Source organism: Passer domesticus, chromosome 19 (assembly GCF_036417665.1).
Source record: "Passer domesticus isolate bPasDom1 chromosome 19, bPasDom1.hap1, whole genome shotgun sequence".
Classification (NCBI taxonomy): Eukaryota; Metazoa; Chordata; class Aves; order Passeriformes; family Passeridae; genus Passer; species Passer domesticus.
Window position 1 is genome coordinate 1,342,669 of NC_087492.1, and position 14,943 is coordinate 1,357,611.

General features: G+C 49.5%; 1 protein-coding gene across 6 annotated transcripts in view; it reads left to right on the top strand.

Moving 5' to 3' along the window:
• The window catches only part of ACACA (acetyl-CoA carboxylase alpha), a 107,140-nt gene that overhangs the window by 20,291 nt on the left and 71,906 nt on the right, over window positions 1-14,943 (top strand). For all 6 annotated transcript variants that reach the window (XM_064394762.1, XM_064394764.1, XM_064394763.1 and 3 more), the window contains 21 exons: window positions 860-992; window positions 1,508-1,646; window positions 1,838-1,947; window positions 2,284-2,365; window positions 2,717-2,815; window positions 3,766-3,872; window positions 4,529-4,639; window positions 4,751-4,960; window positions 5,483-5,653; window positions 6,283-6,444; window positions 6,695-6,858; window positions 7,631-7,781; window positions 8,242-8,345; window positions 8,856-8,937; window positions 10,170-10,315; window positions 10,951-11,101; window positions 12,268-12,402; window positions 12,770-12,916; window positions 13,100-13,288; window positions 13,801-13,901; window positions 14,008-14,096. In XM_064394762.1, the coding sequence (XP_064250832.1) occupies window positions 860-992; window positions 1,508-1,646; window positions 1,838-1,947; window positions 2,284-2,365; window positions 2,717-2,815; window positions 3,766-3,872; window positions 4,529-4,639; window positions 4,751-4,960; window positions 5,483-5,653; window positions 6,283-6,444; window positions 6,695-6,858; window positions 7,631-7,781; window positions 8,242-8,345; window positions 8,856-8,937; window positions 10,170-10,315; window positions 10,951-11,101; window positions 12,268-12,402; window positions 12,770-12,916; window positions 13,100-13,288; window positions 13,801-13,901; window positions 14,008-14,096 (2,783 nt within the window). The remainder of the gene's footprint in view (window positions 1-859; window positions 993-1,507; window positions 1,647-1,837; window positions 1,948-2,283; window positions 2,366-2,716; window positions 2,816-3,765; window positions 3,873-4,528; window positions 4,640-4,750; window positions 4,961-5,482; window positions 5,654-6,282; window positions 6,445-6,694; window positions 6,859-7,630; window positions 7,782-8,241; window positions 8,346-8,855; window positions 8,938-10,169; window positions 10,316-10,950; window positions 11,102-12,267; window positions 12,403-12,769; window positions 12,917-13,099; window positions 13,289-13,800; window positions 13,902-14,007; window positions 14,097-14,943) is intronic.

Below are 14,943 nucleotides of genomic sequence, written 5' to 3' on the forward strand. Positions count from 1 at the left end.
AGCTTCGGTGCCTGTGGCATAAAAAGTGTCTCATTAATTCCCTGATTAATTCCCAGTCGTGCTGCACCATGGCAGACACTCGGTGTGAGGAGCAGCTCTGCGCTTTCCCCTGGAATTTCCTCTCACAGACTCAGCTTTGTAAACTCTGGCAAATCCAAGCCAGAGGCTGATCTGTCCCTGTGTTGTTGCCGTGGAAGCTGAGGCAGAAGGAGGGGAAGTGGCTGTGCCGTTCCCACACAGAGGAGCTGTGGCAGGGCACGGGGCTGCTCTTGGCAGGCACAAAATTGGCTTTCTGTGTTTGTAGTAGGAGTAATGTGATTAATTTGTCCTCTGGCTCCCAGAGCTTTTGAGGAAGATATTAAAGACTGGGTAGTGGAGAACTCTTGGAAAATGATTTCCATAGCCAGTCTGAGTTCTCTCGTTTGCACCTGGAGATAAATTTGCTGTGCTTTCCAAGAGGATTTCCTTACAGAACCTGATCTTTGCAGCTTGTTTTGCCAAAGCCAGAAATCATTGTTGTTTCCAGCTTCTCTGGATGCATTGAAAGCAGTCTGGTGGAGCACTGTTGTTCTGTGTTGGGCACAGCAACATACAGCAAATGCAATTTTACCTATTTATATTTTGGCATAGCTGGGATTTTTCCAGATAACCTGAAACTTTTGGAAATAGCTGAAAAGTACCTTAGAAGGAGTCATCCCTGTAAAACTGAACACCAGGCCATGAGGGTCTGGAGGCAAGGAGAGATTCTGCTTGTCTGACTGGGGAATGTGCTCAAAGAGAACTTTCCCATTACTCTCACACTTCCTTTTGCTGGTGCCCAGCTGCCCTGACAGGTTGTTTTGTCTCTCCCTCTCCTCAGGCCCAGCATGTCTGGTTTGCACCTTGTGAAGCAGGGCCGGGACAGGAAGAAGGTGGATGTGCAGCGAGATTTCACTGTGGCCTCTCCAGCAGAGTTTGTTACTCGTTTTGGAGGCAATAAAGTTATTGAAAAGGTAACTCCCTGACCTGTTGTAGCATCTTACAGCTCTGACTTGTCTCTCTCTAAGGCTGTGTGTTGCAGGTATCAAATTACTGATATTTCTGAGCTTCTGCCTGGAATCATTGTGCTCCCTTTTTCTGTGTGATAAACAAACATCTGATTATTTTAGCTTAAAGTAATAAGAAAAAAGATGTGAGTGAGCCAGAGCACTTCTGTTGATACAGAAGGATTTATAGAAAGAAAAAAGTAGACTGGAAAAATACTAAGAAATGTATTTAAAAATGCTTAATAATTTGATTTGAGTCCTTCTGCTCTTTAATCCAACCAAGGCATAACACATTAAAATTTTATGTTGAAACAAGAGCTCCTCTCTGAACTGACAGATGGGCATGAGCTGGATGCTGGCTAAAAAACTGCAGAGCCCAAAGCTGGGCAAAGAATCTGTGGGAGGGAAAGAAAAAACCTTTCATGACTTAATTGTTTTGTGCTCTTTAGACTCTATTTCATCCCAGCTTCTAATGCACCCAGGTCCTGATAGCAAACAATGGCATTGCAGCAGTGAAGTGCATGAGGTCCATCCGGCGCTGGTCCTACGAGATGTTCAGGAACGAGAGGGCCATCAGGTTCGTGGTCATGGTCACCCCTGAGGACCTGAAAGCCAATGCAGGTGAGCTGGGGAGGGTCACAGCCTTCTCCTTGCACAGCCCTGGGCATCCTCCTGATCTGTCAGCAGGTCAGTGCTTCCCAGGGCCAGCCCTGCCAGGAGCAGCTGGGAGGGCTCAGCCTGGGCAAAAGCAGGGTTTTAGAGCAAGTCCTGCTGTTAGATTTGCAGCCTGAATGGAACCTCTGTGTTTGCAGAGTACATTAAAATGGCAGATCACTACGTGCCAGTCCCAGGAGGACCCAACAACAACAACTATGCAAACGTGGAGCTCATCCTGGACATTGCCAAGAGGATCCCAGTGCAGGTGAGATGTGACACTGAGCAATCTTCTCTCCTTCAGGAAGGAGCTATGCCTGGGGAGCAAGGCAGGACAAAGAAGCTGGAATTCCAAACCAAAGCACCCAAAGGCAGCCCATGTGACAGTGCAGTGGCTGTCCCAGTGGGAATATCTGCAGGAGAGGGCCTGCAAGGTGCAAGCCACCCTTCAAATTCAGCACACCCTGTAGCTCAGAGGCTCCTGGCTGTTCTGAGGCTGTTTTCCATGAGGAAAAGAAAGGCTTGAAGTGTTTGCATGTGTCTGTTTCTGCTCACTTGCTTGCTTTATTCAAACAAAGAGCAAATTGTTTCTTTTCTCCTGCAGGCTGTGTGGGCTGGCTGGGGCCATGCATCAGAGAACCCCAAACTGCCAGAACTTCTCCACAAAAACGGGATTGCTTTCATGGGTGAGGAGATGGACTGCTCTTCTGATGTCTAGTCCTTGTTTGGAGGTGGGGAGGTTTAGGGAGATAGAGAACCCTGAGAACAAGAGAGGACTGGTCTGCAGTGCAAGATGGATGATCTGCTCTTTACAGCAGTTCTTGTGTGGAAGAAGGGGAAAATTTTCCAAAACAGCCTTTAATGTTGAGATAAAAAATCAGGAAAGATTCCTGATGAACCAGATTGTCCCTGTTCTCATTTTAAAGAGGGTTCACTTTTATGGGAAGAATGGAGTTTTTCCTAAATCAGACTTCTGGACTTTGCCCTAGTGCCTGATACCCCTGTGTCTCTCTCATGCATTGTCTTTGCTCTTGCAGGTCCTCCCAGCCAAGCCATGTGGGCCTTAGGAGATAAAATTGCTTCTTCCATCGTGGCTCAGACTGCTGGCATTCCCACTCTCCCTTGGAGTGGCAGTGGTAAGGAGGAAATTGTCCTGTGTTTATCAAGATCATCCTGATCTTCTTTTCCTTCAGCATGTCCAATTTTTAAGAAGCTTTGTGCTCACAAGTGTGTTCCAGGAGATGTTCCATCTGCTCAGGGTTTCCCATTTGTGCTGTTTGCCCACCACACCAGTGAGGTGCCCTGGAAGCAATTCCATGAGGGGTGGAATGAGCCTGGAATGGTGGGAGAAGCTGGCAGCATGCAGAGGAGGGATGGGGAGGAGAAGTGAGGAAACATGGAGGAGTTTGTATCCTGGAGTGCAGCTGATGCTCACAGGCTCACCTGGTACACCCAGGGCTTGGACACACCTGGTCTGATGGAAGGTGTCCCTGCAAGACAGGACACCTGGAACAAGATGATCTTTAAAGTCCTTTCCAACCCAAAGCACCCTATGATTCTGTGTGGTTTTGGAGCTCATACTCTGCTTCCATGGAAGTTCCTCTGAGTTCCACAACAGTGTAACTAACAGCCTGCTTCTCACAGAAAAATGGAGGAGGATATAATGGATTGGATAAAAATGCTTGCTCCCCAGAGGTCAGGAATGTTTGTTTGCATTCTGCACACTCCCTTTGTGAGGGCTCCCAGCCCTTGGTCAGGCAGTGTGGCTGTGACTTGTGTCCTACACGCTTCTCACAGCCTGGCAGCACGAGGAGCTCAGAGGGTGCTGAGGACATTTATTGTGTTTAAAGGTGGTGATTTGTGCAGATTGTGCATGTTTTAACTGTGGCTAGACAAGCTCAGGGGGTTCCTCTGCCCCAGTGGTCTGGACTTGATCCCTGGGAGTTTGTGAATCCTGTGAATTACTGCACAGACAGAGGAGACAAACGAGTTCATTTAGAGGGGCTTCATCAGACTTCAGCTGGTACTGTACTGTAAGTGTGGTTTGTCAGTTTGTTGCCTGGTTTGAAGTCAGTTTGTGCTGCAGGCCTCCGTGTGGACTGGCAGGAGAACGACCTGCAGAAGCGCATCCTGAGCGTGCCCCAGGAGCTCTACGAGAAGGGCTACGTCAAGGACGCCGACGACGGCCTGCGGGTGGGTCTGGGGGCTCTGGGGGGCTCTGCCCTGCTGCCTCCTCCTCCTGGCAGCACACACAGCCCCAGAGCTGCCTCCTGGGGGCTTTGATCATTCACAGTCTTTGGCCCCAGCCCGGGCAGCTGGGTGAGGGTTAGCAGGGAGAGGTAAAATATGGGAGCAAGGTTGTGTTGCGTTAAAAGCTGTCATCTAGTTCTTGGTTTTGGTGAAAACCCACAAGCACACACTTCACTTCATCTTTGGAGTTTCTGCTTGAGGAGGAGTTTTAGAATAAGAAATATTCCTGGCACAATACAGGATTTGGGGTTTTCCTTTGTGGAGAGTGGGGGTGGCCTGTGTGTTTTTTTCGTGCTACCAGGTTTTTTAATAATTTTCTGTATTATACAAAAGCTTATCCATGAATTCATAGATTTAATGGCATTGAAGCACTGACAAAAGATTTTGTGGTCACTTGCAGAGGTCAGAGTTCTCTGTAATCACAAAATCCCTGCTGATTTTTCCAGCTACAGGCACTCTTGCCAATGGGATATTTGGTTTCTATGCCATTGGTTGCTAAATAGTCAGATATGGATGTGAATCAGCAGGGAAATAATGATCTTTTCACTGCATTCTGCTGCCTTTTTGTACTTACCCTGCTGTTCTGCCCCTCTTGCCAGGCTGCTGAGGAGGTTGGCTACCCTGTCATGATCAAGGCTTCTGAAGGAGGAGGAGGAAAAGGAATCAGGAAAGTGAACAATGCAGATGACTTCCCCAATCTGTTCAGACAGGTGACTGCTCCCTCTCACCTGTGCTGCTTCCCTCTGAGTGCTCAGCCTGGGTCTCTGTGAGACCTCAGTGCTGAAGGTGCCTCTCACAAGATGCTCTGCCTCACTCTGCAGGTTCAAACCGAAGTGCCAGGCTCTCCCATCTTTGTGATGAGGCTGGCCAAGCAGTCCAGGCACCTGGAGGTGCAGATCCTGGCAGACCAGTATGGCAATGCCATCTCCCTCTTCGGCCGCGACTGCTCCGTGCAGCGCCGCCACCAGAAGATCATCGAGGAGGCTCCAGCCTCCATTGCAACCTCAGCAGTGTTTGAGCACATGGAGCAGGTGAGAGAGGCTCTGCAGCCTCCCCAGGCCTGGCCAGCCTCCAGAATCAGCCAGGGCTTTGTGTTTTTGTTTTGCATCACCCGGAGTTGGGCATTGTTGTGTGTTTTAAAGGAGCAATCGAGGGTTGTGTGTCTCCACCTGCTTGGTGTGGGCAGCCACTCACATTTCCACAATAAATCTCTCCAACAGCTCCTTTCAAAGATAAATACCCCGCAAAAAAGGAAGGGAAGTTTGTTTTGAATGTGTGTTACCATATTAAAAGCACATTTCAGGAATTGCAGGAATTACCTAATGTTGAGCGTTGCAAATATTTGCTTCAAACTCTGCCTTCTGTGAGTTGTAGATGAAATAAGTCAGAAATCAAAACTCCTGTGCCACTGGCTTTTCTCTGGGCAGGTCTTGGGCCTGTTACAAGTTTTGGGGTGTTTCAGAATGCCAGCAGAAACCTGAAGTGGCTGTGGTGGGTGAGCAGGGCGAGCGCGGGTGACTGGCAGTGCAATATTCTTGTTTTCTGTGTCCCAGTGTGCAGTGAAGCTGGCCAAGATGGTGGGGTACGTGAGTGCAGGCACCGTGGAGTACCTGTACAGCCAGGATGGCAGCTTCTACTTCCTGGAGCTGAACCCACGCCTGCAGGTGGAGCATCCCTGCACTGAGATGGTGGCAGACGTCAACCTGCCAGCAGCACAGCTCCAGGTGAGCGCAGAAATGCAATTCCTCATCTTTCAGCAAGTCCAGCAGTTGTTTGAAGCTCCCCAAAGGCACCAGGGGATCCCTCAGAGATCCTGTAGAGAGCAGTTGTTGGTATTCTGTGGCTTGTCAGTCTCTTGTGTGTCCCCCCAAACTCCTGGCCCCCAACATTCCAGCAGTGGGTGGATGCCACAGTCCCCTCACACCTCAGTGGGGCTCTGTATGATTTTCTACTTCTTTTTTGAACTGTATCTATTAAAAAAAACCCCAACTAATGAACAAAGAAAATGGGATTTTGCTCCATAAGGATGCAGCCAGCAGCTGGTTCTGCAGGTTACTCTTCCCACAGTTTATAATTGCAAAATTCCACAGTTTCCTATAACTAATTAGGGCCCTTCTGCCTCACTGGAACCTCAGTGTATTTTTAACAGGCCTAATGCGTGCCCATCCTCAGCTGACCTGGCACTGCCAGCTTTCCCTGGAGCCTTTTAATCAGTCAGTGGAAAATACTGCCTGGAGGGCTTAAGGTGGATATTACACTGAGCTGAGTTGTCCTGGGAAGTGTCAGTGTTTGGCTCTGTGAGGAGAGAACCTTAGTGGTGTTTTTCTTATTAATTTCTTTTTTTCCTCCTTAGATTGCCATGGGGATCCCCCTGCACAGGATCAAGGACATCAGGGTGATGTATGGGGTGTCTCCCTGGGGGGACACAACCATTGATTTTGAGAACTCAGCCCACGTCCCCAGCCCCCGTGGCCACGTCATCGCTGCCCGCATCACCAGTGAGAATCCTGATGAGGTGAGCCTTCCATTTCTGTGCCTGCTGCTCACTCTGGCCTTTCCAGGGCCAGTCCCTGCTGCTGCTGAAAGTTTTGGCAGCAAATTTAAGAGATTCTTCGCTTACCTCACTTAGACCCTGGTTAGACACATCCTGAACTTGTTATACTGTGTTGCAGCACAAAGAGCTGTTCTCAGAGCCCTCAGAACCCTAATTCTGGGTTATTCACCTTTTCTTTAGGGCCTAGAGCAATGTCTGTCTGTCTTTGCAGGGGTTCAAGCCCAGCTCTGGCACTGTTCAGGAGCTGAATTTCCGCAGCAATAAGAACGTCTGGGGCTATTTCAGCGTGGCTGCTGCAGGAGGGCTCCATGAGTTTGCTGATTCCCAGTTTGGGCACTGCTTCTCCTGGGGGGAGAACCGTGAGGAAGCCATCTCGTAAGTCAGGGATGTGGGAGGCCTTGGGAGCTGCTTGGCTTTGTCCTCTTTGATCCAGAGAAAACAAGGCTCCTTACTTCTAGGAGTTTCAAGAGCAATTTCCCTGTCTTTATCTTGTTTTCCATTTTGTGGTCAGGCTTCTTATCCTTTCTTGCTTTGCAATTCCACTATGTTTCACCTACATTTCTACTTTTTGTTAAATTTTCTTTCTTTTTCTTCCTTTCTGTTTCATCCCTGCCTGGTATACCTGCTGCTGGGCTGTGACACAGCTACCACAGGGTGAAAGTCTTTCTTTAAAGCATCCAGGTGAAGGCTTCTAACAGCAAAAGCACTGCTAACCTGACTGACCAATGCTTCAGGATGGTTTGTGGGCCATGGAGTGTCCTCTGTGGTGTGGGGTTTTAAAGCACCTGGTCCTAAGGCAGACCTGTCTGACCTGTCATCCACGTTTTTCATCCAGGGCCTTTCCCAGTTCCACTCTGGGTGGGGTGGACACCACATCTGTCTGTCTGTCTGTCTGTCTGTCTGTCTGTTGTACACGTCTGACACGTGGTAGTGCCCTAGGTGATGATTGCAGGGGGAGCTCCTGATCCCACTGAGCTGCTCTTCACACCAGCAGCAGGGAAATCAATATTCTCCCATTCCCAGCCATTCCTTCAGGATCCTGCTCCATCCAGTGCTCTTCTGCCCTGACCTTCAGGTGCTTTTCTGCCTGCAGCTGCTATGCTGCCATGAGGATGGGATAGATAACAGGGCTTCTTTCCCCTTTCAGAAACATGGTGGTGGCTCTGAAGGAGCTCTCCATCCGAGGGGACTTCAGGACCACAGTGGAATACTTGATCAAGCTGCTGGAGACAGAGAGCTTCCAGCAGAACCGCATCGACACGGGCTGGCTGGACCGGCTCATCGCCGAGAAAGTGCAGGTGAGCTGCTTCCCCTTGCAGGGACACACATGGCAGAGGGCAGGGGTGGTGCCTGCTGCTGCTAAAGGGTGTAGCAGTGGTCAGTGCCCACTTAATGAGTAAACATTTTCAGTGGCATTGCTTCTTATGTATATCGAAATCCTAGGTCGTCCTTGTTGGGGAGAGTTGGTCTTAAAGTTGTCCAGAAAAGCACTGAGACCATTGTTATGTTTGGAATCTGGGACAGATGACAATGTAAATGTTGGAACCTCGAGATTTGATCCAGGCAGAAGAAAATGTAGTTTTAAGGGGTTACAGAAGTAATTTCTTCTGTGTAGAGTTCACATGGCTGCCACACCGACTTGATATTAAAGAGTGTTGGCCATGAACCAAAAGTAGAGCTGAGACTGCTGATTCCTAGCTGGGTGTTCAGATTGGGCTGAGGCTGGAGGAGGTGTGACTGTGTCTGTCCCTTTTTTAGGCTGAGAGGCCTGACACCATGCTGGGGGTGGTGTGTGGGGCCCTGCACGTGGCTGACGTGAGCTTCCGAAACAGCGTCTCCAACTTCCTGCACTCCCTGGAAAGGTAAAAGGGCAAGCTGCTCTCTAGTAATTACTGCTGGTGTACAAGTTCTGTTCAGTGCAGTCCAGGAAGGCTCAGGGGCTGTTATCTGCTGACTGTTCCCTGGCCCCAGGGAGCTCTTTATCTACTGAGAAAACTGGCAGGTATCTGCATCTCCTCCAAACATCCCCTGCTGGCTGCACAGATTGCTTTGGTTTCTAGCAGGAGCTCCAGGAAATGGCTCAAACATGGAGTTCTTGCTCTGTGTACTGCTAGGGCAGCATTAGGGAGTCTTGAATCACCCAGGAGTGAATGGAAAGGAGAGCAAAGCTGGCCTGTGTGGCTGGAAGGACTTTGTTTGACTTGGTCAAACTGATTCGTGTCTCTCCTAAGAAGACACTCTATAAAAACCTACTCCCATTTCTCTACTAGTGTTTCCTAAAGCCTTGCATGCATCTCTGAAGCTCTTTGGACCCCTGGTAGTCATTTGGTGGCTTTTGGAAGATCAGTTTTGTTTTGTCCTTTCCTTTGCAGGGGCCAAGTCCTCCCTGCTCACACTCTGCTCAACACGGTGGACGTGGAGCTCATCTACGAGGGACGGAAATACGTGCTGAAGGTACAGAGTGGGACCCATCCACCCCCTGCCCCTGGGCTGGACATGGCCACGTGTGCTGCTCTGGCCTCCTCTTTGCACAGATCTGTGCAGGGAGTTCTGTCTGAGCAGGGTAGATTTTCTCTGCTTTAGTGGGTGGGGAAATCAGCAGGGCCTCTTTTGTGGTAGCACCCCTCACATCGCTCCATTGCAGTGTCCTGTAAACATTTCAGCCTCTTGCTCTGAGCAGGCTCAAATTTGCTTTGTTACAGGCAAAGACTACTACGACTTGACCAAAACTTCTAGCTGATTTTTCTGAATGTATAGGTCTTCTCTGCTGGGGTTTTGACACACCAATGTGAAAGAATTTGCAGCAATTTTTCCCTGTGGTGTTGCTTTTTTTGCTGCATACAAAAGCCCTATGTTGCAAAATCAAATCTATGAAAGTTAGGAAATATTAGACTTAAGGTTGCCTCTGCAATCTTCATTAGCTTCCTGGGGCAAATTTGTGATGGTGAAGTTTTTGATGGCAAGACCTTAGGCTGGTTTTTGCAGCAGGGAGAATTCTGCACCTCCCTGGGTTTATCTTTGATGAGGAATAGAGGCATTGACCAGCAGCTGAAGTGTTCTTTAAAGGATTTACCCAGCTTCAAATAGCAGCTTTGGGGCAGAGGCTGGGATAGGATCCCTTTCTCAGGAAGAGCACTTGTTGCTTTCCCTGTGGGACAGTCTCTCATTTTTTCCCCCCAAATTATCTCCTCCATTATGCAGTGTAAGAACTGTGCCTTGTAAGTAGATGAGGGTGAGCAAATGGTCTGTGATTGCACAATCAAACCTCAGCCATCAGTGCAGAAGTGTGAGAGGATTAAACCAACATTCATGGGCAGCACTAGTTCTGGCTTCTCTGGACTGCTGTGTCACAGAATTCCAGACTGGTTTGGGTTGGCCCTTGTAAAAAGTCTCTCTCTGTTTTTCTTGTGGGCTCCCTTCAGGCCACATTTAAACCTCTGCAGAATTTCTCTTCTCCAGGCTGAACAATCCCAATTCTCTCAACCTTTCCTCACAGGAGAGGTGCTCCATCCCTCTGGTCAGCTTGCTTGCCTTTGTGACCCCATTTTTTTGACATGACACCAAACACTGTTCCTCTTCATTAATTCCCACTATTGCAGCACTTGGAAAACTCCATGTTGTGGCAGCCAAGACACTCAATGCTGTGCTCAATCCCCTGGGTAATTCCCATTCTTGTGGCTTGGCAGGTGACCAGGCAGTCTCCCAATTGCTACGTGGTGATCATGAACAGCTCCTGTGTGGAGGTCGACGTGCACCGCCTGAGTGACGGGGGGCTGCTCCTCTCCTACGACGGCAGCAGCTACACCACCTACATGAAAGAGGAAGTGGACAGGTAGCAACCTGTGCAGCTGCATGTTTAGCATTTACACAGCCAGAACGAGGTGTATTTGTAACTCCGTGCTTCCCACAAGGTCAGCTGGGAGTGGAATTCTCTCCTAGAAGGAGTTTACTAGGGCTGCTGTGGGTGAGTTTTGAGACAGAACAGATCTTGGCTACTGTTAGAAGAAGGATCTGGCTGTGCACTATGTGGAGCCCATATTCCTCTGCTTGGTCCTTGAAAGAGACTTTTGGGATTATAAAAACAAAAAAAACCCAGAACCTGAAAATCTTTAAAATTCTTTAAATTCTATGGCTGCTTTAGAAATAAAGACAAGTTTTACTGTTTCAGTGCATCCCCTCAAAATTCCCTGCATGGATCAAAGCAGTAAGGGCAGTAAAGGGCATCCCCAGGTCTGGAATGTGAACTCTGCCCCCTCTGCTGTCTTATCTCTGGGAAAATAATGGATCTGCTCAGGAGGGGAGAGAATTTGGGTAACTTCCTGGGTTGGAATCTCCCCTCCCTGTTGGTTGAGGTGTTTTCCCATAGTTTTGTTTCTAAGTAGAATAGGGAAAGGCAGGCTGGATTTTCCCTTTCCCATGCCTTCCCCAAGGAATTCTGCCGTGCTGATCTGTCCTGTTGTTGCCCAGGTACCGCATCACCATTGGGAACAAGACCTGTGTGTTTGAGAAGGAGAATGACCCCTCCATCCTGCGCTCTCCTTCCGCTGGGAAGCTGATCCAGTATGTGGTGGAGGATGGGGGACACGTGTTTGCAGGCCAGTGCTTTGCAGAAATTGAGGTAAAACTCTCAGAGAACTGCCTTGGCTGCCCAGGACAAAGCTCAGGGGGAGGGATGTTGGATGCTTTGGGACTGGGAGTTGAGCATGAGGGATCATTCACAATGTTCAATTTACAAATTTTAACCTGAACTACAGTGGGAGCCATCAGTGAGAGTGATGGGGTGGGGCAGAAATTTGAGTGTTAATGACTGTACACCAAGTGATGAGTAAAATTTCTCAAAAATCCTGAGGTTATCACCTTCCTGAGATTCCAAGGGAAGGTGGGATCCATTCCCAGTTGTGGTGAAGAAGGCCTTCTCCTTGTACTACTGACACAGACTCAGAGTTATATGCCAGGATGAAGTAACAAACTTCATCCTGGTTAGCTGATCAATTATCAGGTTGATCCCAGGAGTTAATAGGTGTCACTCCTCCCTTCTCCTTAGGAAGTTACTTAACTCTTACTGAGGAGGAGGAGGATGAGCAATTTCTGCATCATGATGAGGAAAGCACAGGGGGTTGTGTAGGAGTGTGTGGCTCAAAACAGATTTGAGGGAGGGGAAGGTGTGTGATGACAGAGGGGCAATTAAACCAGTTGGGGACAATGTGTAGGAGAAAAATATCAAGACAGAGATCCAGCTATTTTATGTAAGTGCTTTTGCACTGCAACAGGTCATGGCTAAGAAGGCACCACCCACACAATCCCTGTGGCTCCCAGTGGTGTAGAGCAGAGCAAGGGTAAAACCAAGCTGGCTCCCCCATACCAACCCTTCTGCTCCAAAGGCAGCGGCTCTTGATCTAAGGAAGCATTTCTGTCTGGGAAGAGCTGTCTGAGAGCTCTAGAAAGTGATCCTGGTTCCCTCTGCTTGAAGTGAAGATGTGGCTGCAGCTTTTGAGAGGAGCCTTTGGAATGCAGGAGAAAATTGTCTGCTTTGTTCATTGTGCTGAGTGTGAGCAGTGACATTCCTGAAGTTCCTGCTGCACTATTTTGTGGCCAGTTATTTTGTTCTGCCATTCACTTCTGTCTGGGTTTTGTTCCCAACATCTGTGCTTGTAAGTTTTGGGAACACCTGAAGGCCAGAGGTGCTCATGCAGTCTGTCTGGGGTGGGACACTGCTGGCTCCCCAAACTGGAGCCATTCTGGGGCACAGGGAGCTGAGTGTGTAACCTGCTTTCCTTGCTACAGGTGATGAAAATGGTGATGACGATAACAGCAGGAGAATCAGGCTGCATCCACTATGTCAAACGCCCAGGGGCAGTCCTGGATCCAGGCTGTGTGATTGCCAAGCTGCAGCTGGATGATCCCAGCAGGGTTCAGCAGGTGAGGAGTTGCAAAGGCACAGTTTTTTTGGGTTTTAATGAGGGAGTAACACTGACAGTGGTACAGGATGTTCCAGTGAACCAGTTTCCCATTTGTGCATTGTACTGGAATTGTTACTTCACCCTTTATTTGTCTCAGATGAGGACTGGGACTGAGATTTTTCCCTCCCTCTCTGATTCAGGCCAAACTTACCTACCATTCCTGCTCTCTGCTTACCTCAGTGCTGTTACAGGGATGTGCCTCTCAACCCAGTGCATTTCCCACTCTGGGAACCTTGCAGTTAACCCTTGGCTGCAGCTGAGGGTGGCTGGCTGTTGCCAAGGCTGGTGGCCCACAGGAGGCTCAGTGGGGCTGTTGCTTGTTGCAGGCTGAGCTGCACACAGGTACCCTGCCCCAGATCCAGAGCACGGCGCTGCGGGGCGAGAAGCTCCACCGCATCTTCCACTACGTGCTGGACAACCTGGTCAACGTGATGAATGGCTACTGCCTGCCAGAGCCCTTCTTCAGCAGCAAGGTACTGGGGCCTCTCTTCCAGAGCCAAAACACAGCCTTCTTGCAGCTCAGGGAAGGGTTGGGCAGTTTTTCTGCTACAGAGCAGCACACATGAGATGGGGTGCTGGCCATCGCCCCTCTCCTTTTTCCTCTTGTTGTTTTGTCTCTTCTTCTTTCTTGCCTTCACTGCCTTGTCTCTCTCTAGGTGAAGGGCTGGGTTGAGCGATTGATGAAGACCCTGAGGGATCCATCCTTGCCCCTGCTGGAGCTTCAGGACATCATGACCAGTGTTTCTGGGAGGATACCACCCAATGTAGAGAAGTCCATCAAGAAGGAGATGGCCCAATATGCCAGCAACATCACCTCGGTCCTCTGCCAGTTTCCCAGCCAACAGGTGACCAGCCACCCTTCATGGAGGGATAAAAATTGGTTTGTGTTGGGGCAGAGAGAGAGAAGTTCCTTTAAATGACGTGGAGGTTAACTGAACCTGGAAGGTGTGTTTGAACAGGGATGTTACCTGTGTCACTGCAAGGCTTGTCTCTCTACCTGTGCTGAAGGGTCTTTGTTCCCTGCTCAGTATGGCTTTAACCAGGCACACTGCTGGGAGCACTTTAATATTTATCAGTGGCCCTGTGGGCATTTATTTGCTTTTTGCATGGTACATGTGCTGCAGTGCAGTTTGTAGTGCCACTGGAACCTCAAAATAGAATGATTGCAGCCAGGGGAGCCTGGTGGGGTGAGGAGATGCTGGAAGCTGATTTCTCCACTGTAGGATACAGTGCATTGATTTTTGTATCACTGGCCAGTCTTGAACTTGCTTTTCTAGAGTCTGGTGTGTCTCTGCTGGTTGTCCAGCCCATTGAGGGCTTTCCCCTGTGCTATTTCCCGTGCTCTTTTCCCTCTCAGATTGCCAACATCCTGGACAGCCACGCGGCCACCCTGAACCGCAAGTCGGAGCGCGAGGTTTTCTTCATGAACACCCAGAGCATCGTGCAGCTCGTGCAGAGGTGAGCCTTGCCAGGGCTGTCCTGCAGAGCAGGAGCCACCCAGCAGGCATGGCAGGGGCTGTGTGTGCCTTCAGGCTTGCTCAGGGCTGCTCTGGTGCCTCTGCAGGTACCGCAGTGGCATTCGGGGCCACATGAAGGCCGTGGTGATGGATCTGCTCCGGCAGTACCTGAAGGTGGAGACTCAGTTCCAGCACGGTGAGTTCCTGGGCACATCAAGGATTTGATTTCTTAAAGAGTCCTGTTTGGTCCTGGAGAATCCCTTTGGAGGTTTGCTCTCACTTTGTGCTGAGGTGAGGTGCACAGGCTTGTGTTCAAGGGTCTGCAGTGGGATCCTGGGTTTTGTAGAGGAGATGCTGTCCCCAAAGCTCAGCTGAAGCTGAGAGGTGAAATCAATGCCTTGCACTGCTGGATCCAGGCACAAGATGGCAATGGAGCCCTGGCTGATTCCAAGGCTCTGGCTCTTACAGGTAGTTCAGATTCCACTCTTCTTTTGTCTTGCTCCATTACCTGCCCCGGCCTAATGGTACTGCAGATTCATTTCCACTTCAATTTGCTGGCAGCAGAGGATGGTGCAAGGCTTTTTGCTGTTATTTCATTTTGGTTGTCATTTGAATGAAAGTCTGAGCTCCCTATTCCTCTCTCAGAATTGCTCACAAAGGAGGCATTTGGTGTTGGAGCTGTTTATTAAGAGTGGGATGTTAGAATTAAAGTTTGCAGTAGGTGATGGTGAGAATGATTCCTTCCCAAATTGATAGAGAAACACAGAATGGTCTGGGTTAGAAGGGACTTTAAAGCACATCTCATTCCACACCTGCCATCAGCAGGGACAACTTCCACAATCCCAGGCTGCTCCCAGCCCTTTCCAGCCTGGCCTTGGACACTGCCGGGGATCCAGGGGCAGCCACAGCTGCTCTGGGCACCCTGTGCCAAGGCCTGCCCACCCTCACAGGCAGGAATCTTTTTCAAATACCCAACCTAACCCTGCTTCCTGTCAGTGTGAAGCCATTCCCCTTGTCCTGTCACTCCGTCCCTTGCAAATAGT